The sequence below is a fragment of the Cornus florida genome, unplaced genomic scaffold (assembly GCF_030987335.1).
Source record: "Cornus florida cultivar Cherokee Brave unplaced genomic scaffold, ASM3098733v1 CherokeeBrave_3.0.0_Hap2_Chr06, whole genome shotgun sequence".
In the NCBI taxonomy this organism is placed as follows: domain Eukaryota; kingdom Viridiplantae; phylum Streptophyta; class Magnoliopsida; order Cornales; family Cornaceae; genus Cornus; species Cornus florida.
This window is the reverse complement of record NW_026775576.1, coordinates 85551024-85575468: the sequence shown is the minus strand read 5'-3', so window position 1 is coordinate 85575468 and position 24445 is coordinate 85551024. Positions and strand designations below refer to the sequence as shown.

The 24445-nt window shown below is 35.0% G+C and overlaps 2 protein-coding genes across 4 annotated transcripts; one reads left to right on the top strand and one right to left on the bottom strand.

Annotated features, from left to right (window-relative positions):
• Positions 1-886: 886 nt before the first annotated feature.
• Positions 887-7869, bottom strand: LOC132312515 (uncharacterized). Of its 3 annotated transcripts, XM_059810904.1 has the most exons (9): positions 7153-7290; positions 4618-4826; positions 4332-4479; positions 4068-4218; positions 3851-3976; positions 3669-3749; positions 2455-2647; positions 2105-2375; positions 887-1510 (listed from the first exon to the last, which is right to left on the bottom strand). In XM_059810904.1, exons 3-9 carry the CDS (start codon positions 4438-4440, stop codon positions 1245-1247), a joined length of 1197 nt encoding a protein of 398 aa, XP_059666887.1. In that variant the 5' UTR covers positions 4441-4479; positions 4618-4826; positions 7153-7290; the 3' UTR covers positions 887-1244. The 3 variants fall into 3 exon arrangements, with proteins under 3 accessions (XP_059666887.1, XP_059666886.1, XP_059666885.1); XM_059810903.1 differs by lacking the exon at positions 4618-4826 and having other exon boundaries at positions 887-1507; positions 7153-7869; XM_059810902.1 differs by lacking the exon at positions 4618-4826 and having other exon boundaries at positions 7153-7865.
• A 2491-nt stretch (positions 7870-10360) lies between these two features.
• On the top strand, positions 10361-13394 carry LOC132312512 (GCN5-related N-acetyltransferase 3, chloroplastic-like). The gene is made up of 4 exons (XM_059810894.1): positions 10361-10905; positions 11636-11694; positions 12011-12067; positions 12864-13394. Exons 1-4 carry the CDS (start codon positions 10405-10407, stop codon positions 13024-13026), a joined length of 780 nt encoding a protein of 259 aa, XP_059666877.1. The 5' UTR covers positions 10361-10404; the 3' UTR covers positions 13027-13394.
• Positions 13395-24445: the final 11051 nt, after the last annotated feature.

Genomic DNA, 24445 nt, shown 5'->3' with positions numbered 1-24445 from the left:
TCACACTCACACACCAAGCAAGAGCAATGGGTCCACCAAACAAATCGACCCACCCCGAGAATTGTACCTATTTTTTTTTTTTTTTCTTCTTCTTAATTGGTACTCATACACACATTCTCTTTATCAGGCTTAACTTTCTAACCTCCCTTTAGAAAGTAAAAACCTGATACGCTAAACCATTTTTTCTCTCTCTGTTCACCTCTCATCATTTTCTTCTTTCAAATAATTGCATTTAGTAAAAAACATTAACACTAAAACCCTCACAACCTGCGTTGCAATAGTGGCCTATCGCAACAAATAACAATGCCTTAACAAATATATCTCAACTTACACACTTTATTAATATGATTTTGTGACAAGAAATTGGGAGTCCCATGGACTTGGCCGTGACAAATCTAAGGCCACAAGGAGATGACTGCTGACAATTCTAATACTATTATTAAGAGAATGAGCAATGTTACATACATACGTATACACATAAATAAACCAGATTTTGCATTTTTTTTTTTTTAACTATGATCACCACCCTCAGCTTGAACAATACAAATCAAATTGTCAAATTGTTAGTGATTTCAATGGCCTTATAAGCTGGAAAAATAAAATATTTTGACCAAAATATGCATGCTGGAGGGCGGCAGATGAAAGAATGTGGACACCGGTGACTCGCAGAAGGGGAGAAATGAAGGCTGCCTACGATGGTGAATGTTACATTTTCTTGGCCAAGGATTAAATCGACAGGGTCAATCAAATGGTAAGTTCGAGCAAATAGCGTGTGCAACTATCTACCAAGGGATGGGTTATGCAGAGTTGTATGCAAATATAGCAACTAGTAGACGAACCAATCAAAGAATTGCAACATGTATATGTGAAGTGCCTGCAAGCCTGCTTGTTACTTTCAAATGATTCTGCCTGCAGCTCATATATAGACAGCCTGAAGTTACAAAAAGCACATCTACAACAGGAAATATCATTCTAACTTGTAACGGTCCAAACCCCAACAAAACAAAATAACAAATACTAATAGGGGGCCGAAGAAAAAATACCACCCTGGTAAAAGAAAAAGGGCAATAAAACAAAAGAAAGAAACACTCAATAACGAATGAAAAGAAAATAAAGAACAAATTAGTAGAAGAGCATTTAATGGTACAGTTCCAGGTAGACCTCGCAGTGGGATGCAGAATGATATCTACCATTTGGGAACAATCATAGAATCTGGAAGGAAATGAGGCGGCAAGATATAACCTTCAGTTAGACCATACATGGACCAGACCGTGCCTATTACCAGTATAGATCTCATTGCGTTCTTCATCATAGAAGAGAGCAGTGATGTCTTCCAGAGCTTCTGCAACAGTGCTTCTAATCCGGGAAGCTTGGATTTGCTTCTTTGATTTGAAACTCCGGCCACCATAACTGCCACTGCAACTGCATTCGTCTATTGGAAGGCTGTTGTTTGCTCTTATTTTCGCTAGGCATTTGCCAGTCAATATATTGCTGATGTTAATAGATCCTGCTGCATGACCAATAAAACCACTGTTATTTAAATTTAGAACAAAATATCAACTACGGATTTATACAATCGACCAAACTTGCAAAATGACAACTCCATTGTGGGATCCATCAAGAAAACTAAAATTAATTTTACGACAAAGAATAAGAAGAAAGCAAACAACAATATACATTCTAGGTCATGGTAAAAATTCTCAACCTAAGATTATTAACACGTCTGTCAACATAATACCTGTCAACAATCATACTGTGCGCATGGGGAATGTAAAGATGCAAATCTTCTCTCTAACACCCATTAACAACCAAACAATAAAGCCAACGTAACTCCAAAAGGCAATAATGCTCACAAAAGCAATCAGGAATTAGAACCCAATACTGTACACATGGTGAGTGTGTCACTGATAAGTGAATGACGTGAACCAAATGTCATTAATTTTGAGGGCATATTACGTGTATTCTTTTTCTTTTCTTTTTATGATGCTTCGGAAGTTGGAACTAGAGTTCAACCAAACTAGTATATTGTGAAACACATATGTTGTATAGTAAATGTATTAAATAAAATAAATAACATATTAAAAATTTTCTCAGAGTAATTTACCATTTCCTTCAGACAAAGGATCATCAGAATCAGCTTTACAATAAGAAATGATAAGATCCTGATCACTTGTAATATATATGTTGTTTGTGTTGCAGTCAGGATGCCACAAAAGATGATCCTCAAATGAAGTTACAAGCTCCCCACGGAAGTTCCAAACAGCCACCGTTCGATTCCTAAATGTCAGGAACAACTGATTCTCATACAGAAATATAAATGCTGATGGGGTCATAAATTCAGTTCTACTAACTTCTGTTAGCTCAGAATTGCGGACCTACAAACAAATAATAGTCAGATTTTAGATGCAAATTAACATGAGTATATTGCAATAGTAGGATATTAAAGATTCTTACATCGAGAATCTGGAGATTCTCATTTTCTTGCTTGACAAGAAGCTTTTCATTGAACTGTTCGATGAAATCCACCTTCTTATTCCGATGAAGAAGGTGGTTGAAAGTTTTGAGAACAGTACCATCCTCTATCGAGAGAATCTTGAGAGGAACATGACCACTAGCTTTGGTAAAAATCAACAACATGATGCCTGGACTGTTTTTTTGGGAAAAACAAAAAGTAGTCAAAGCAACATTAAGCCATATGAAGAGATACAACCAATTCTTAACTGTAACTTTTAAAAATCTCAAACAACCAAGAAGAAATACAGAATTCAAAAGCTACAATTCAGATAAAAAGCACAAAGCATGCACAAAAAAATGTCAAGTGACAAAAATTGTCTAATTAATGCATCAAAGTCGCCAAACACCCAACCACTTCAAAGATAGGGCACAGGTTCACAGTTGAAGTGCCAAACAATTTCAGAATGGTGTCTGTATCGACCAAACTGGAGTTACTGTACTGCACCTAGAGGCGTTACAGCACTGCTCCTAGACTAATAACACCTAGCCAACTACAAACTGTACAAAGTTCAACTGCATTTTATGGATATTTTTTGCAATGTGTATACTGGAACTAACGGAAATGTACTTTCACCTACACAAACCAACTAGTTATTTCACCCAGACGAAGAGTCTTTTATTAAGCTAATTGATTGATTTGTGATTCAAGCAAGGAAATCAATATGCATGTCGTTTCTACATCCATCAAGGCCTAGGTAGAAGTTAGAACTCCTCCCTAAGCATGCCACCAGGCCTCATCCCAGATGCCCTTCCCCAAGTCCCAACTACAACCTCTTCAGGTACCACAACACACCCGAAAAATTTTAAGGATCAAGGCTGCCTCAGCAGTGCTTGTTTATAGCACGGTGCTGGTTGCTATGTGTAATAACCCAGGCTCTCAACCACCAGCTCAAGCTACATGTAAGATTTAAACAATGTGATGGATAATCGTCATAAAACAACACACATTCTTAATCAATTACTATGTTTTGCAAAAATGAACTGATAAGAGTAATAATTCAGTTCAGGGAAATGAAAGTCAAATAAATCTCACAATACCTATAGGAGATCATACATGAACCTACATGTGAATGCCTATAAGCATGCAAATTTTAACTATACTGCCCAAACTGGTGTGTATATATGCATGTACTTGTGCAGGTATGTATGCTTACCTGATTTTGATCTCTTGAACATTTCTATCTGATATGGAGTATAACATTGTATAGTTCTTCAAGTCAAACACCTTGTATATGCTGTTAAAACAAGAAGTGTATATTTTAATCAGGAAGTATATTGCGCGGAAAAGATGGTCATAAACTAGCAAATAAAAATGCAAAATAGTTGCATATTTTACCTATCTTGTGCAGAATAAGTAAGCACCTTCCCATTGACATCATCAAACTCCACAAATCCAGGCCATTTTAATGACTCAGACTCAAAAAGACTAAAACCTGCATCTGGTTTGCCCCGCCGTATGTACCTATGGCCATTTAACACCATTATCTTTCAGTGAGGAAAACACAAGATAATTTTAGAAACTCGAAGCAAAATGAAAGAAACAATTTGCATACTCAATCCTTGTAGTTCTGCATTTTAAAGAACTAAAACTGTCTGAAGCATAAACAGAAACAGTAATAAGTGAATCATTGTTCTTGTTGTAAAACAAGCTTCGTATAACTTCATCAGGACTGACATTCAGAAAGCATATCCTCTGGTTAGTCTCTGCATCCAACAATGAACATGTTATGTGGTATTTCTTTACAGTTTGAGAAATGTACTCTAAGTACGACAGCATACCCTTAATATGAATATAAACATATACATAGTGGCTCTACCTCGACTAAATGCTGCACAAACACCAGATTGCGCAAGAGCAAAGACAATGTCACGGGCAGCAACTATCTCAATTATTTTTGACCTCTTTTTAAGAAATGGTAGAACCATGGCACAGTGTCCTTTTGGATCATGGGTATCATATTCCTCCTGATGCACATATCCATGCAACACATCATCATACATAAGCAAAAGTTCAAATATGCATGCATTAAACCAATATTGCTCACAAAACGAAAAATAAGATGGCACTGCATCCCAACCATAATACAGGAGGAAAATAATTACATTATTCTTTAAGTACACACATTCTTGCACCCAAAGACAAATTCGGGCTTGAAGAACTCTGAAGTCAGAGATAGTGCGTGAAAATTGATGAAGACAAGTATAATTTCAGTCATGTGCTTTCATGAAGTTTTGAATTCAGTACACAACTTAATGCCCGGTTGGATGCAATGCATCACCACATCTTCCCAATGTAATCCGGATTTCAATTGCTGCAGCATCACCAAATCTTGTCAGCAGATGCAAAGTGAATAGGAAATGATATAGGAAGACAACCACCCCTCAGAAACATTCCAAAATTCGCACCATTTTCTCCTATTTAAATGCACTTATTCAGCTTCATAACAAAGTAATATAAAATAATTGAAACCACTTTCTTCTTCGTAGGGACTAGCAAAGTGAAATAAAATAATTGATACCACTTCTTCTTCTTAGGAACTAGCACTCTCAACTAATCCAGAACTCCAGATTGAGCATGCCTAAAGCACTGTACACCAAAGGATCATTCACATGAACCACTTCGACATGGAGTCAGGAGAACTACATATTATCTCCACATAATTCTATGGAACTTATGAAGAAAAAAAAAAAAAAAAACCTATGACATTTCTTCTGATCCTTAGATTTATATATGAACCAAGTAAAACTGTTACTCAATTCAATTTTTTTTTATTAATTTTTTTTCTTCAATAACAGTGCTGTTCCAGGCATCAATATTTCCCAGTCTAGCAAAACAGCATCCCGCAAAACAAAAGTAGAAGGAAAACGAAGCAACCAGTATTTAAGCAATTCAGATTAGTATTAAACTCCCTATTAGGCCATTTTTATACATGGATGATAGTTTATCAGCTCTCGGGATCTTATCCATATCACCAACCATGTAAAGAATAACTTTCAAACATTCTTCAGTGAAAACTGTGAAAATCATCTCCCTCCACACACACACACATATATATAATAACTCCACAATTATAACCAAAATGGAAAGGAGCTCCAAACCTTTCATCACCTTCTACTGTAGGCCAGATGATGAATAAAAAACCATGAAGCAACTGTTCCGCATTGCCTAGCTGCCAGCACTGCATATTACTACAAGAAAGCAAAAGACTATTTCACCCTTCTTGCCTGAAATTCTAAATGCTTCCGCACCAATCAATCCAAAGAACCACAGCTGCCAAAAAAAACTGCACAAAAGAAGGCATATTCTCATGCCACATCCCGCCAAAGATTCCCTTACCACCTCTCCCGCCACATCTAACTCCAACAAATACAACTGAACTATCAAAATACATTTCTGTAGCATGCAAGCATATGAGTCCAACACCTATTTGTAAATACTCCCTCCAAAATGGAATAAACCGTATTTAGCAGCTTTTAATTCCCCCAAAGTGTACTGATACTTGCATCAAACCTTAAGTATTTTTCCTGAGAAGATTTCACTATCAATTCCTAAAAACTTTGCCCCAAAACTCTCTTCCTCAACGTGAGAACACAGCCTTGGCTCCACTATATTTGGTTATTGACAACACGAGTATCATGTTTTTGGTACATACATGGAGTTTCAACTCTTAAGTAGCGTAGACGCGAACACACAAGACAGACGTCAAATCCCTACACAAGTAGGATATGAACACCACTACTAAAGTTCATTCCATCTTAAAAAATGCTCCAACTATAGTTTACTGCAGCCTCCTCTATCAACTGTTGATCGTGCAAATTGGAACAAATTCCAGCAAAAATATTTGGAAATCTAATATTTAATTATATATAGGTGACTTACCAAAATCAGGTGAAAAAAAAATAAAATTGCCAATTGAATGAAATGTCACAAGTACTTCATTGTGTTTTTGTTAGGTTTAGAAGCAGAATTGTTTTCGGGTCGGGTGGGGGAGTGGCAAATATCGATTATCGACCAATAAGTGATGACTAAGGTAACACCTGATGTTTATAACTGTAATCTATGTATGTGTGTACACAGCCTATATATGGAGTGCACACAAACCTAAACGTGCATCCTATAAATGACATTTAGATCTATGTTTAAATGGAAGTGTGAACAGAACCCTAGAAACATAGGACCACGTTCGAGAATGATGATCCTTTAGTGTATGCAAATTTCAAAAGCAAAGAATGGTTTAATATCAATCTTGAGCTTCACATCAAAAACAGAATGCTTTAAAAGGGAAAGTCAATAACTTGATAGATCGGACAGCACACTTCTTTTAGAGCAATCCTATTCCCAAGTACATACTTTATATAGATATGGTTCCATATACAATCGTATACATTTCTAGACAAATATCTTAAATCAATTGAAGAACTTTGGAAATTGACAAATTTGCACTTTGGTTGCTGAACACTACCCCCGAAAACATCAATTAAGCATCAAAACCCTTACTTAAAAATAATAAAAAAAAGGCGTACCTCAAATTATTAATCTAAAAATCCATTTTTATGTTCCCTATGTTTTAATAGCCGGTAGGCATGAACAATAATGGCACAGAAACTAAATGAAACCCAAAAATCAAATCCACGAACCTGCAATCGAATGTTCCTGAACCTCTCTTGGGCATCGCTCATACTGAAAGCACGATCACGCTTCGAACATATCTCTCTTCTCTGGAGCTTCTTAACGCTGTTGACGAACCCATCAACGCCGCCGCGAGGCCGTTTCTTGGCCACGACACGGCGACCACAGCACGGCCTAGGACTGGCGCTGATTCTCCTTCCGTCCATCTCAGAACCACTTATATTACCACTACCAAGTTAAATTCCACTATATGTGTGTGTGTGTGTGTGTGTGTGTGCAGATATTACATGTAATTGCATAAATCAGCATCAAATTAAGAAGGTATTACACGAAAGCCTATCATCTATGCTGTTCAGACACACGATCTTGAGCTACGGTTCCTCACTTTCTTAAACCCCAAATCTCATAACCCAAAAAAAATTAGGGCTTTCTTCCCCAGTTGCTCTTAGTTTCGACTGATTTTGTTCAAACTCCGAAGGAGAGAGAAACTTGAATCTCCCTCTCTCTCACTCTATATGCATATATATATCTATATATATATATATATATATCTCCTCTCTCTTTCTCGCTCTTTCTCTTCAGGGCAGGAGTAAAACTCTGTCCGGGCAGAGAGAAATTATATGTCGGATTTTAGAGAGTGTTTGGCGTCCGATCTTCTTTTTTCCCTTTAGATCATGATTCATGATCGACAATTGACAGTGTTTAAACATTTTGAGGGAGGCGGGGTAATTTGTGGAAAGGGTTAATGGTATGTTTGGCAGAGAGGAAATTAACGAAGGAAAGAGGAAAGGAAAAGGGAGGCCTAGCGTAATGTATTTTTGCTTTTTACATTTCATCCTCTTAGAACTTTTATTTTTTCAGTTGTGAATGGATGTAATGGATGTTACAATAAATATATAATCTTCCCTTCCATTTTATTTTGTGCCAAACAAGGTTCAAGACTTCAAAGCCCCCCTAAAGAATATAAATTTGATGTGCGTGTTTCTTGTCATGAAAAAATAAATATAAAAAATAAATTTTAGTCTTTAATTTTAATGATTTAAATTAAGAGTAGACATAATTTGATTTGATCTAGTTTAAAGTATAAATTAGAACCAAATTGATCTTGACGTTATGAAAAATTTAAAATTCAATCAAATCAACCAGATTGAAATGTTTCGTTGAAGAACGGTTTAAATTGGTTCGATTTTATAAATTGGGCTCACATAAAAATATAATTTAATATGAACTATATTTAAGTCTAAATCAAGCCTTGTTTAATCCAATTATTGGGACTAAAATAAAAAGTGTATATTTACTAATTCTAGTTTCTTTTTTGTTCTTTTTCTTCTAAATCGTGAACCAAACTAGTTCTAATTGTTTCATTATCTTTTTTTAATCAAAACCAAACCATTAAGCCACAAAGTCTAACTAATTGGTATCCCTAATTTAAATAAAGAAAGTAATCCTCTATGGATCACCAAAATTAAATCGAGGAAGTAACACGCTACATCGAGAAACATAACACCCATGCAACAAATCATGGAATGTACATTTTATTTGATGGCCCAATACTCACACGATAAATTATATCCAAACACAATAATGTAAAAAAATTTCCATCGGTATTACATATTCGATACAATTGTGAGATGCCTTTATTTATTTATTTTTTTTTTTGAAAAGTTATTGTGTTACGGCTTTGATATAACAGTATTGTGTCACACTTGATGCACACAACACAGTAATCCATTTAAGAAATGATAATGGTGTCAGATCAAGATCAACCAAGTGAAAAAGATCAAAGTGTTTTGTATAAATGAGTTCATGTCATAAGAGTGATTCTTTAACATATATAAACATTGATATACCCTATAGGTTAAGACCATGTTTTAAACATTTTAAAAATTTTACAAAGGTCAAGTTCTTAAACATTTTAAAAATCCATACCATAATTCATTAATTCATCTAGTGTGAGTATATTTTGCCATACGTATTCTTACTAAAAGGAACATATGATTGTGACCTTTAATTAATTGACAGGGAATGGGGTCTACTGCTAGAGACAAAGCCATTAATGAGTAAATGGGTGAACTGTGTGTTGAAGCTAAGACGGTGGATAAGAATGGAAGAAATTTGGAGGAGTGTGTCATCTCAAGGATTTGTTTTAGGATTCTCTTTATTTACAAAGGTACGGAGATATTCTTCAAATTTAAATCTCTTCACAAACCATCTCCAATAAAGGCTGGTTTTGCTATATATGTTCCTGCATTTGAGCTTTGTAGCTCATCTAGTTCTTTTCTATTTCATAATTTATTAGTGAATTGACGTCAGATCAGTGAATCTCACAAAGTGAAACTCAAACGCTTATAATTGTCATCTCATACATACAAAATATCGATAAAATACCATTTTGTTTACCAGCAATTGCGTGGACATGTGGGCTGACATGAACCAAAGTATATATGCTGGGTATAATTTCTTGGGTCTGTCCTTGGGCCTTCCAAAGTTTCTTCTTTAAAGGCAAAGTAGGTTTGTTTGTGAACTTGTCAAAATAAAAATATGGAGTAATAATAATAAATAAGTAAAATACTCTGTTTGTCTTAAATTTTTTTGGGATTTTTGGAGAATTTAAGTTTTTATGTTATTGTGTTTTTAATATTTTTTTTTATTGTATTGATAAGAGTTATTTTTTAAATTTATCCTTATTAAAAGACAAAATAATACTTTATAATAAAACATATATTTTGGGACATCTCAAAATAGAAAGACGGATAAGAATTTTGGGACGGAGGAACTACCTCTTAGTTTTAATTATTGTAAATATTGTAAGATATTGTCTTAACTTGTCTCACTTATTTTAGTTTTAGGGACAAAATGAGTTTGAGAGTATGTTTCTTGTCGAGAAAAGAAAAATAAAAATGAAACTCATTCATCAATTTGTTCTTATAATAATTTGAATTCTCAAACTTTACTTTAAAAAGTTTGAAAAAAAAAAAAAAAAATTATTAGTGTCTCAATAAAGCATTGAGTTTATCAGGTACATGTAGCATTTATTTATTATATATTATTATTGTTATTGTTTTTAAATAAACAACACAAACACGCTTCTTGTAACATGATTTGTTTCTCTTACATTGTAACGGGGTGATCAGCCCATAACCGTTGGACCGTGGCCCAATTTACGGATTAAGTGGGCCTAGACAGTGAGGATTATCACATAAATAAAAATATACAAATTAGAGAGAGAGAGAGAGAGAGGAGAGAGGAGAGAGTGAGATATGGCAGCTGCAGCTGCCGTGCACGGCGGCTACCTCCCCTCTAAATTCCGGGAACTATCGGCAACAATTAGCAAGAGCGACCGGAAGAGAGTGACACGAAGACCACCACCACCACCTCCAATATTCATATCCACAAACCCAACTCACGTAAACCCTAACCACCTCAGAGACCTCTGCAGCCTCTCCAACCACTCTTGCCACCGATTCCCCAACCTCGACTCGGCCGGCCGAGTCGAACCCGTCGACCTCGACAAGCTCCGTATCGCCCTCTCCCACAGCTCCGTCGTCGTCTCCGTCTTCGCCAAACCCGAGGTCGTTTCATCTTACTCTTCATCTTCTCCGGATTCACAAAAAAAGTCGTCATCGTCGGAAATTTCGAATCTTGTGGGCATTGATTGGTTCCAGAGAGTGATGCCTGTGACGCCGTCAAACGGTCGGTTGGTGGGCTTTGGCCGAGCCGTTTCCGATTGTGGATTGACTGCTTCAATCTACGATGTCATGGTGAGAGTCGTCAGACACCAATTATCCAAAAATATTCCTCATATATATATATATATATATACACACAGTATATATTATAATATAATATGTATATACTTGGTTCAATGCGTTGAAATGTGATGTGTATGTCTACACCGTATGTTAGAATTTTAGTATAGTGATTTAATGTAATGATGATAAACCAGTTTTTCATTGGACTCAATTAGGTATATTGGGAATAATTTGATCATCTCAAATTGACTGCAATACAATTTGTGCTTCCAAGCTTCCAATTTTTGTTATATGCATATTATTATTAGGGTGTCTTTTGATTTGGAGTAGCAATTGTATAGTGATTTCTTGCTAATTATTATTACCTCTACTTGTTTAAGGTATTATTTACTTCAAATATTACTTATATTGCTCTGTTCTATGTAAGTAAATCGCCATTTAAAAAAAAAACAAAAACGAAGCAAATGAACCACTGGAGCTTGCTTTTTAATCATCAACATCGCCGGTGAAGATTTTGGATTTGTTTATTTTTCTTTCCAATTTCACAATTCTCTATCTACTTTTCTCTCTCCACATCTAAAGTCTATGCATGTAATGTGAAAAAATAAAGTAAAAACGTCATTCGATTTCAAAATGCATCCTTAGTATTGCCAATTGGTTTCTTGAATATACTGTATTTAGCTCGGAACAGATAGATATCTTGCATGCATTCATGTAATTGTGTTTCAGTGCCTTCCAGGTTATTCCTGCATTACGAGGCATGGGAATTGGCCGGATGGTAGTTAAAAGGATTATAAGGTCTGTTGATACTCATTTTGAAATCAATTGAAGTTGCAGTTTAAGAGTAAATAATACATTAAAGACTAGTTTGTTCACTAAATTTTTTAATTTGCCTTCAATGTGCTTCAAAATGCAGTATAACCTGCATCATTTGACGTGACATGAGTCCGAACATTGAAGTTCGTATCATTTGTGATAACACTTTTTTTTTTTTTAAGTATCTGTATTGAAATTGTATACGTGGTTAGTGTTGTACTTTGATATGCATTTTTATAGTTTAGACACTCGGAAGCTCACTTCTTCTAGCACCTGATATTTTCAAATTCCCGTGCAGAGTGCTCACAAGTAGAGACATTTATGACATAGCAGCCCTCTGCTCAGACAAGGAGAGGTAAACTTGCTAAATCTTGCTTGTAACCAATGTAAACCTCAACTCTTGGGCTCAAAACTTTGGTTGAATTATTTTTATTCCTAATTGCTCGGATTATTTATCAATTTGTTGTATCCATTTCTGCTAATGCATACTCCAACAACCACGACAAGCCTTTTTCCAATTGCTCGGGATTGGTTACATGAATCCTATGTTTCCATTCCGTTCTATGTATAGCCAGCCTCAGTCAATCCACATCCTATCATATCTTTCTTTAGTAACTCTTCCCACGTTAACTTTGGTCTTCCTTTTCCCCTAGCATTACGCTCAATGTGGACTATGCCACTTTTCCTAACCGGTGCACAAAATTAATGCAAACACACACCCTTTATTCATAATATGTCCTTAGTAGGACTCAAACTCTCAACCTCCTCGCTTGTAAAGAAGAGATCATACCATTAAACTATAGGCCCTTTGGTATTTCTGCAAATGCATGCAGATAAATTATATTTATGACCTACAACAATGCAGCTAATTCTTGTTGACTTTGTAAACATCAAAAGGCCGACCAAGTACCCTATCTCCAGAGACTTTAGCTCAAAGAACTTGAAACTTGAGTTATGGAATGGCTGAGCTTTTCGGTTCAGGATTGTTTTAGGTGATTTTCCTGGTTGGGCACCGCTAAATTTGTCCATATAGAGATAAATAAGGATAGTGATTTTATAGTTTTTGTCCTCTACATTAGATAATTTTATGCATAGATCCCAGTTATGAAATAACTTTGGTGCTGATTGTGATTCTATTATATTTTCGTCAGCTCATTCTTCGAAGCATGCGGATTTGGGGATGACATCTTGGGTTCTACAACGATGATGTATGGTAAGACTGTTTCTAGCTCCCCCAAAAGTGATCAGATGGTCAGCCGCGCTGGTCGAAGGCTATTGTTAGCTCCACCACCGAGAGGACCTTCTGCATCATGATCTCTAATTAATCAGCGTGTTTCAGCTGAAGCAGCCTTTGTATGCAAAGATAAGAACGCTTTTTCGGGGCTCAAAAGGAATGTTTTACATCCACTCTCAACAGAAACTAGAAGGCAAAAGAGGGAGGGTGGAAACCTGATGATTTGAAGATATATAAGAGTGCACCTGATGTATAATATTTACCTTCAAAATCTAGCTCTTGTAATTCATGTAATTTGAACTGTAAAATGAAATTCTGAAAATGTCTGGTTGGACCTTCATTTGTTAAGAGGCATTACAATTAAGTTGGCATTGTCCATGCCCTGGATTTGTAAATGACCATTTAATTATTTTCTCATACTGTTATGGCGCACAATTTTGATTTCTAAGCAGATTCCATCAAACTCCAGGACTTCTGGTGGATATTTCAATTGGGATTAGGAGGAGTAAACCTATATTATATATATATAAGGCAAATGAAGATGAGTTGTGAGGGTTTTGATCAACAAATGTGGCAAATCTTGCAAACTCAAAAGCTAGTTATATAACTGGAAATATATATATATATATATATATATTACTTCGTGGGTAATCTTCAATGATTTATATAAGATTTTTTGGTTTAGTGATAGGACAAGACTTGCCTCCCTACTCACTGGTAATACGGTCCAATCACAAATGTAGTCACTAGTAATATGGTCCAATCACAAATGTAGTCACTAGTAATATGGTCCAATCACAAATATATAAATAGTTTATAATTATAAAATCAGGAAAGTTATAAATAAGGACAATAATTTTTTTTGAAATAAATTCAGTCATCCTTTATTTGATTTCCTTATTTATCACTTTCCTGATTTTGTAATTACAAATTATTATGTGTGTATTTGTAATTGAACCACATTAGCGGGTTAGTAGAAACAATCCACTACTTACTAGGCAAATGCTAATTTCAAAAATAAACTAGAAAAAAAAGGTACCAAAAAAAAAAAAAAAAAAAAAAATCCATGTTTATCATCATGGTTCGGTTCTTCTTTTGATCAACACAATATCAACAAAAATACGTTCATTCCTCACCTTTTAGGCCACAAAACTATGATAGAAATGTGCAGCTAATGAATTGCAAATGAGTCGCAAACTATTTAGATTCAATTTGATATAAGGTTGGTTCGTGTCTATACTAAATGAATCACGCTCAAACAAAATTATTAGACTTAAAACAAGAGAACATTGATATGAAAGTCGAAGATACGGGTAGCTCTATAGACACAAATTTATATATGCAGATTGTATATGAGCTCAATCATGGGCAGTCAAATCTCAATCAAGTTCGGGCGGAGCTGAATCACCTCTGTGGCTACGATGAGTCGAGCCAAGCCCAGCATGATCGCCCACTTCCACTTAAAACCAGAACAAGGACCTCAGAGAATAACCTGTATATATACTCTCTCTGCCATTGAAAAAAACATAGCATAATAGACCCCGAAATAACCTTGCCAAAACAAATCATAAAAGAACCAAAGAAATGACACGCTCTCCCCAAAACCAGCCTCTATAAAACAAAGTCCATTGTGGACTTTGTGCATAAATAATATTTAAAACAAGCAATGACAATTGATCAGACAAACTCAAATGAATTTATTGGTAATCTCTGTAGATGAAAAAATATGGTATCAAAATTGGGATGTGCATTTGGGCTTGGGCAATGAAAGAAAGCAACGAGCAAAAGGGAACACCACTAGATTGTCATCTTCTTCTGTGAGTTTGAAGTTTAGCATATTGGTACGCTCCTCCTCAATCCTCTGAAGCTTGTAATTGTAGAAATATATACAGAATTGAGTATTCACTTTTCTATAACTCAATACAATAACATCTAAATCAGGATAAAAAGCATGAATGTAACACCACAAGGATGGATGTGTAGACTGGTAATAATTTTCCATCTCAGGCCACATGAATGGATTTTCCACATTAGGTTGGAAAAAATTATAAGCAATTCTGACGGTAATATTGTGTTTTAGTGTCCAAGAGAAGTCATCATCTTTATTGAGAGAGCCATAGATGTCACCACTCGTGTGCTCTAGTGTAAAAATCAGCAGACGTTCACCAGTATACAGAGCATACTGTAGAGTATTCCCATTGTGGAGTCCAATACAATCTCTTTTGAAAGGTGATTCAAGATTTAATCGATAAAGAGGAAGATCAATGGATTGAATCCGATCGAATTTGCTTACCTCCATGTTTATGAGAATCCTTATAATGTGGCCTGTCGCAGAGAGTTTGAACAGTTGCCCTTTTAAGTAGACAGATTGTGTCCCAATCCCTTTTAGAAGATAAAACTTTTTTTGGAGACGAAAGTGGGATGTAGTCCAGCTCCCTGTCTCCGAAGAAAAGATATTCAATTGAGAAAAGAAACGCAGGTTTGGGATGATGACGAGCTTATAGTGATTGGATTCACAAGGATTGAAAGCAAGTGCAGCAATTTCAATAGGGGTATCAAACGACGAGTTGGTGTGCCCAGGAATTTCCACACACTCACTTGTGGTGGGATTGCAAACAATGTAGTTGGAATTGACAAGAGTTGTTGGTGTTGTGTGTAGAGTCAAGTGGCCTCTTGTTTTTTTGCATAGAGAGAAGTGGATTGTTCTTGGGTGTAGAGTCCAGTGGCGAAATAGCAACAACCCATTGCAGCAATCCAGGAACTTTGTGTTGTCAACCATCTTCAATTCATCCTCGGCACCCAGAAGAAGTTGTTTTTGCTGCTGGGAGGACCACATGCCTAGTGGGGTAGGATAGAGCCCTCTTAGGGAGAAGATGAACCCGGAAAAAGGATATCCACCATCTTTAGGAATCAGCTGGTGATTGCAGAGTTCAATGATCAAGCGGCGCCAAGATCTGGAAACACACTTGTATTTGATGAGAGTTTCAGGAGGAAATCTACCAAGGATCTGCAACATAATGTCGTCCATTAGCATATTAATACTACTGCCGCCGCCGCCGCCGCCACCACCACCCAAATCATTGCCTTGGCTATCAGCACCATGCTTGTCATTACCGTCTTCGTCGCCGCCGCCACAATTAATCTTGCTAGCGATCATCCTCTTGTTGCTGGTACCGCCGCGGATCTTCTTGAAGATATGCTCTCCCCAAAACCAGCCTACCAATAAAATCAAAGCAGAAGATGTTTCAATTAATTCCATGAGTGGTGCCTGGGCTGTAAGCCCTATACACAGTTTTGACGATGAATTGGGTTGAAGAGTTTTCAGCCACTTATTCAATACTGAATACTCTAAAGAATGAGGCGCCTGTGCCCGTCCTATTTTTATTTATAATATCCCTCGTGCGGATTGACCTTTCAAAGTACAAATTGTCATTCCTAATAGACTCCTTCTGCAATACCGAAAAGACTTCACAGCACCTTTGCAAAAATATATAAATAAAATAAAATAATATTAATCTATACTATATGTACTATTATTTTAAATTAAAAGTACAAAGGTGCCAAAATTTTAAAATTATTATTAAAAATAAATAAATAATAAAATAAATTATTAATTAAAAGTTACCAATTATACTCTGAATTCTTCAAGGCTAAAATAAATTACCAATTAAAATAAATTAGGTAATCAAAGTTATCAATTATACTTGGAATAATAATATACCAATTAAATATAATATTATATATAAAAATGTGTTCTAAAAATTAAAACTTATTAATTTTAATTATTTATAGAAATGAAAAAAACTTTTAAATATAATAATATACCAAATAACAAAATAAGTTACCAATTAAAATATATCATATTATACTCGGAATTCTTGAAGGCTAAAACAAGTTACCAATTCAATATAACATTATACGTAGAAATATGTTTCAAAATTAAAACTTATTAATTTTAATTATATATAGAAATGATAATACATGTATTATATATTCACACCAAATTGCCATTGATGCCCACCATCTCCCCAATTCTGAAACTCAAATATTTATCATTTGTTCCGCCCCATTGCTTGCGGAACTCCTCCATTCTCAAACTTACCCTAATATTTTAATTGCAAGCTTTAGAGTTTAGAGATTATTCATTGCCTGCCATATCTATTACAATTCCATCTCTAAAATGACACAAGACAACAACTATTCATCTGAAGGAGAATTGACTTCTTTAAAATTTCTATAAAATCAATTGGGGGTTGATTTACCATTTTTTTTATTTGGACTATTTGTTTAGTTTCTTAAAGTAACGAATTGCAATATGAAGGTTTTTCTTTCTATTTTAAGAGTTGGGTGATCTAATGCTTTGGTGTATAAATTTCCTTGTAAGGAAATTCATTTGTGGAGAAAAAAAAATTCTTCTTTCTTTTTGGATGACCTATGAAAAGATTTGTATGATTGAAGTTTAATTTTTTTGGACACATGTCATGTTATTGTTGGTCCATATCAGCATCAGAAGAAGAGGCTTACTGATGCGGCTTAAGGCAAGCTTTTTCCAATAAATAATACTCCGTATTACCAAAAAAACTTAAAAGTCTAGAGATATTATATACTTGAATTCAAAATATTTAATAAGGGAACACAATTAGAAAGAAGAAATTGATTTTTTATTATATGTTTTACTTTTACTTCTGCAATACCTGCCCATTTTCTCTTTGTGTTTTATTTTTTCAAAAGCATCATGAAAATATTTTATTTTTTATTATATGTTTTATATTTGGTTGGTGACAACAATGTTAGTTTGCTTGTGATTTATTTTTTTATTATTTCAAAAGTATTATGAAAGTTTTTTTTTTTTTTTAATTCTATATTTTACCTTCACTACATCAGCTCGTTTTCTCTTTGTAATTGGTGTTTAGATTTTTCCTTAGAAGGCGGCAATTGTGCTCCATCTGGTAAGATTATGTTTTTCTTCTTTAATTTTAATTTTAATTTTTTCTCAGAAACAACATGAAAGTATTTTATTTTTTATTCTTTGTTTAATGTTTGATTGGTGACGACAATGGTTGATCTTGTAAATATAGTTTGCATTGTCATTTATTTTTAATTTTTCCATATCATGAAAGTATTTATATTTTTATGTAACTTGAATTTTTTAATTTTTGATTTATCAATTTTTAATTCATTTTATCTGTTTTGCTTCTACAGTTACTATTGTTTTGCTTCTATAGCCCACATTCATCTAGGCTTCCTTCCAAGTAGCCTAAGACCTATTTAATTGGTCCGCACACTACAAGCTCAACCCATGCTTAAAATAAAATAATTAAATATTTAACTAAACAAATAATTTATTAAACATTTAACTAAACAAATAAACATTTTAAAACTAACAATGATCATTTAAAAATTAGACAATTAAACTCATGACAAATAAGCACATCATCACATCACATGATCAATTAAATAATAATTAAAACATTAACAATTAAAATAATGTACATAAACAAATAATTACATAATTAAATTAAGGGTTAATTACAATGACACCCCCTGAGGTTTGCGGTTTGCCATATTAACAGCTATACACAAGTTGAAACTTTTTTGAACAATGACACCCTCTTGTCAAAAATTGCATCCAAGCAACCCCTAAAAGGTTATGAAAAGTCGAAATTATCCTTTAATATTTTATTACTTTTAATGGTAAAATATTAAAACTCTTTAAAGACCAAATTACCCTTTGTGTGAGATCAATACCAGCGACCCATTTTTTATTTCCTCGTCACCTTCTGTATGACACGGCGGTGATGCAGTTGCGACGTCGACGACAACTAGGGTTATATATATATATAGAAAAAGAAATGGTGGTTGTGGTTGTGGTCAAGGGCGGAGGCAACATGAGGCAACATGTGCCCAGGGGGGCAGCTGCCCCCTGCCCATGCTGTCCTATTAGAAATTTTTATTTTTTTATATGTAAATTTATAAAAATTGACACAATGCCCCCCCTAAAATTAATAAAATGGCCCTTCTGCCCCTAAATCCACTAAATTATATTTTATTTTATGCTTATAATTTGTAAATATTTATAAAACACCCTCATAAAATTTTAAAATATGCCATAAAATTATCTATTTCTAAAAATGTCTTTAGTTATTTCTTTTTATTTCATTTTCTTCTTAAAAAATTCATTATTCTTCTTAAAAATTTCTTTTCCCTTACACTCATGCATAATTTATATGCAATAACTTCTTCTATTTTTTTTTTATTTTTTCTCTTCTAATTTATTTTTTATTTACTTATTTTAATGTACAGTTGTTACACTATTATATTTCTCCGTCCGCCCGCAGGAACCAAATTTCTGGCTCCGCCCTGGTTGTGGAAAGGGAAAATTTTATTTTGCTCACTTGATGCACCTGAGGCATGGGCGAGGGTGGCGCCGCCGAGGCTGTTGCACTCGAGGCGGCCGCCAGTGTTGCAGGATAAAAAACCGTTAGAGTTGTTGCAGCCAGTGCTAGGTCGGCATCGGGAAGGATCGGTGGGTCAGATTTCGCCGTCCATGTCGCCATACGTAGGTTTGGTCGTCGATTCTCCGACGAATGTATCTTGTTCTTTGACTCACCAAATCTCATAGCGACAAATTTCATCTCCGTCAACGACGATGACCTCGTGATCTGCCATGGGCATCCACGCCTCAATTTGGGCATTCACCGCTGCCGCCAACACCCCTAAATGTCAGGGAACCACTGGACCAACGGTGGAATGTGTCGGTGAAGAGGCAGTTGGGGCGGCGATTGAGAAGGAGCTGTTTGAGGGGTTTTTGGACGATAGAGATTATGGAAGGCTGATGTCGTAGAAATGTGATCTATCTGACGAAGAATCCATTATCACAGAGTTGATTGAATCAGAGTCTCGAACCCAATGAAAGTGTAGAGAGAGAAAATTGGGAGGAGAGAGAAGACAGAAGGCTAACGTGTAATGGTTGTTGCTGAACTATAATCTTCTTGGACATATTTTCTTAGATGTGTGGCTAGGATTGAATGGGACCATAGATTGGTGGTCCGAAGACTACCTAATAATTTCTCCTTTGGTATGGCTTCTCAGTTGCTGTAGTGGTGGTGTGAGGGCTAAATTGGTCCATTGAAATGATTATAAAGGTTAAAAATGTAATTTTATAATTCAAATGAATTAATTCACATGTGAAAGGGTATTAAGGTCTTTTTAACTTATGTCAAAGATGACAGGGATGTCTTTATTAACTTTATCAAACTTGAAGGGGTCTCATTGTTAAAAAAGAGACTAATTTATATATGACTGTCATTATGACAAATTTCATAGGGTGTCATTGTAATTAACTCTTAAATTAAATATAAATAAATAAATATTATAAAAATTAGAGGTATTACCGGTCATAAGTATTTGATGTTTTTATCGAGTTGGTTGTTAGATACTCTTTCTTTGAAGTGCAGGTTTATTGAGTTTTGAATGATTTTGATCAAGCTATGTCTCACAGAAAAAATGGTTCGAGAGATAGAGACATCAACATTTATTCATTATGTAGGCACATAAATTTGGCCTCAACTTTAATACTCGTGTGAGCACTGTTAATTGAGTTATGAATGATTTTGATCAAGCAAAGTCTCACAATGTGTAAGGCGCAGTGTTTATATATATATATATATATATATATATATATATATATATATATATATATATAATGACAAATATAGTGAAATGAATGGGAAAGATTTGGATTGTGTTATGAGAGCAGCTACAGTGGGCTCGCGGAAGGCCCTTTCCCAGAGCCAAACGGACCAAACTCACTCTAGTAGCCTTGCATAACTGGGCGGGGCCCACAGCAGCTTGCGGCCCGGCTCGTGGAATACCGCAAGCCCGAGCCCGATCGTAGAATATTTTTTTGAAAAAACCCAAAATATGTTATTTTGAGCTTATTTTTTAAAAAATAAAATAAAATAAAATTCAGTAAATAAAAAATATATTGTTTGTCCAAAAAATAAATTATTTGTCCCAAAAATAAATTAAAAAACCTTTTTTTTTTCCTTAAAATTTGATTTTTTTAAAAAAATTTTTGCTTTAAATTTTAAATTACTGCCATAAACAATGCATTTGGCCGTTAAGGCACTGTTTGGCTGACACAAACAGTGCCTTAAAGGTTATAATATGTTAAATTTTTTTTTTAAAAATTCAATTTTGTAAAACTTTTAAAAAAATAATAATTAAAATTAAAATTTCATTTTCTTATTCCCATAGGGTTTTGTAATTCTTATTTTCTTATTCTAATTCATTATTTTTAATGTTAAAATTTAATTTAATTTTTTTTTTTTTTTGAAAGCGAAAATTCGAAGAGCCTAATGGAGTGCATGTTTCTGGAGAGCGAAAGTTGCTGACGTGGCTCTTGGAATTGCTGACGTAACTCTTGAAAAAGCTGAAATGACATTTTTAGAGAGCCAAAATCCGGAGAGGCTAATACAGATGGCCTGATTGACTATATTCTTATCATAATAAGATGACCCACCAATTCCTAGTTTCCTTTTGTTTCTAGCAACAACTTGACTTTGTAACTGATAGGATACGGTTGTACAAAAATGTCCAAACTTAGATATTTACTGATCCATAGCAATGAACTCTGAAACAAAAAAAAAAATGAAATGAACTATATAATTACGAACTAAAAAGTAATAAAAGAATAACACCGTTTTCGTAGGGGTCACGATTGCATTTAGCATATGTAACAAGTCTTTTAAATCACTAAGTTACCTCTAGTAGACGAGTGAAGTCACGTGAGGGTTACAGGAATGATACACACAAATATTAAGCTATTTCTCACTAGAGAGGTACCAACATTCCAAACAAGTATCGAATAAAAACTACCTCAAGTATGTCATTTTTCAACCACCTTTAAGCAATTTCCAAAAATTTTAAAAACAAGCAAACAAATATGGTCCTCCACACATCAAGCAAGATAATCATGCAAATCAAAACAACTTTAGCATCCTTTTTGAATAAACCGAAATCAAATATGTTGCTATCTTAGTAAATCAATAAAATAAGTTCAACCGGTCTCAAACTAGCACACAAATCTAGTACTAATCATCAAGACAAAGAATGAACCACTTTATCTAATTTATTTCCAACTTGATCTTTTTTTCTTTAGCATACGCAGATTCGTTAATAATTAATACATTTATTCACATTTCAAAATTCTCTTTTAAAAATCTTCCAAAACACATTAGTGATCAACGGGCCAGGACCCTATAATTGCATATGATAACTAATAAATTTTAACCAATAACAATAAAAATAGTAATGCCTCGTCATAATACCATAAAAAGTCGAAGATATTTGGAAGACCAATTCCCATATAAAAATCCAATTTTTTGTCTGGCAGTCCCCACGACAAATAACCTTTCATAAATAATGCAACTTATAAAAGGCATGGTGCAAACGAAGAAACTGTAGATTGCTAAATCTCAAGATGCATCTGAGTTGTCAAATGTTTTGAATAATAGTATATTTCCAAAAATGTGCAGGTCTAATGACCGTGAAAACCTCATACTCCTCTCTACCATCGCCTTCTCCAATAGTGGTTAAATGTCTTATTTCAGCAAAAATTGACATCTATCAAAATTGCTAAAATTTTAAAAGAACCACTTCAACATCACAGCAGTAAAGAAAAACAACCGATAGCCATATATCAAATCTCAATCTCAATCTCAATCTCAAATCAATCAAAATTGCTAAAATTTTCAAATTTTAGAAAAACAAAAATTAAAACATCACAACAGTAAATAAAAACAACCTATAGCAATCTATATATCAAATCTCTATCTCACGTCAATCAAAATTTTATATCAAATTTTAGTAAAGAAAAACAATCCATAGCAATGTATATATCAGATCTCAATCACACCCTGTATATATATGGTATAGACCATAGAGTAATGTATATATCAAGGGAGGGGGGGTGAGGGTACAACACCCTAATTACATCGGCTGAGGAGGGTACATCACCCAGACTGCAAAAACCAGCATCATAACTCATGCCGGTTCATCAGCCCAACCTGCAATAAACAAAGTTCAAAAAATAATAATAATGGGACACTTGGCAAATGCACTTGGCATGCTCTTTAGAAGCATTATGACCAAAAATGAAGTTAAAATGCTAGAAAAAAATCAAAAGAACACTTTCCAAAATTTGGACCTAGAATCATGCAACTAAGAAACAGGGGATTTATGTTGGTAAGAAACCTATTAGCATCTTTGTACCCAGGAATGTTATGGGTTCATGGTGGGGGTGCTGTAATGATCTTCAGAGTATCGATGGCAACATATAAGATATACCATTTTATCTTATTGACGCCTGAAGATGTCCTGAACGTTCAAAGATCCAGTCCATGGAACTTTCAATAACCATCAATTATGTTTGATTCCATGGAAGAAAGGTCTGCAACTTCACGAGATGGACTTTTGTTCAGTAAAGTGTTGGGTTCATATTACTCATTTACTAATCGATTGTATCACACAGGAAGTCAGACAGAAAATTACAGTGAGTTTCGAAGCGGCTGAAATGATAGAGATCAGGGATGCTGGGGAACATAGGGACCAATACATTCGGATGCAAGTAAATATTCCTACAACAAAACCTATTAGAAGATTTGCAAAACTTAACTATGGAGGTAAGATGATGAGCTCCCACTTTGTTATGAATGTCTCCCGAAGATATGCTTTCATTGTGGCTGCTTTGGGCATTTTATGAAAAGGCGCTTGGCAAATCCAAACGGTGAAGCAGAACTCCAGTTTGGTAAATGGCTGAAATTTGAAAGGGCTGATCAAAAAAGCAATATCTGGATTCAACTCAGCATCCGGATTCGGAGAAGTCAAAAAGGGGTGTGACTATATCTGTTACGACTGGGCTCAACTCTGAATGAGGTGATGATATGAGCTGCAGGGGGGAAGCTGGCTCGCTTCCAGATATTTCTTGTTCTCCATTTGCTTCTTATGGTAGGGATATGGGGAGCTTGTAAGAGGTTCAGATTCAAAGGGACAAGGGTCCTGATGTATGCAAGGCTGCTGAGCAGAGAGTGTTGAGCATTCAGGCTGATGGTGAGATTGGTCACTTTGAGAAGATGGCTGTTTGCGTTGGTAGCAATATCCATATCACTCTTAGTGATGAGTCTGCAGCTCTGTTGATATAGGAACTATAAAAACATAGACCTTTGTCTGATGAGTTGCCAAGCAAGGCTCAGGATGCCCAGTCTGATTGGTCGGATTGTGGATGGGATAGCTCCAATGACTGGCTGTCTTATAAAGAGACGAAGAAGGGGCTAGACAGAGGTGAGGGAAATGAGTTGCGGGACAAGAGGGATGGGTCTCTTGACTTAATGGTGTGGAGGGAATGGGTCACTCAAACTTGGGAGTGGTTGATCCTTTGGCTGTGGTGCATCCGGAAGGGATGGGATGGGTACTACGGGGCAGGGAGTTGCTGATTTA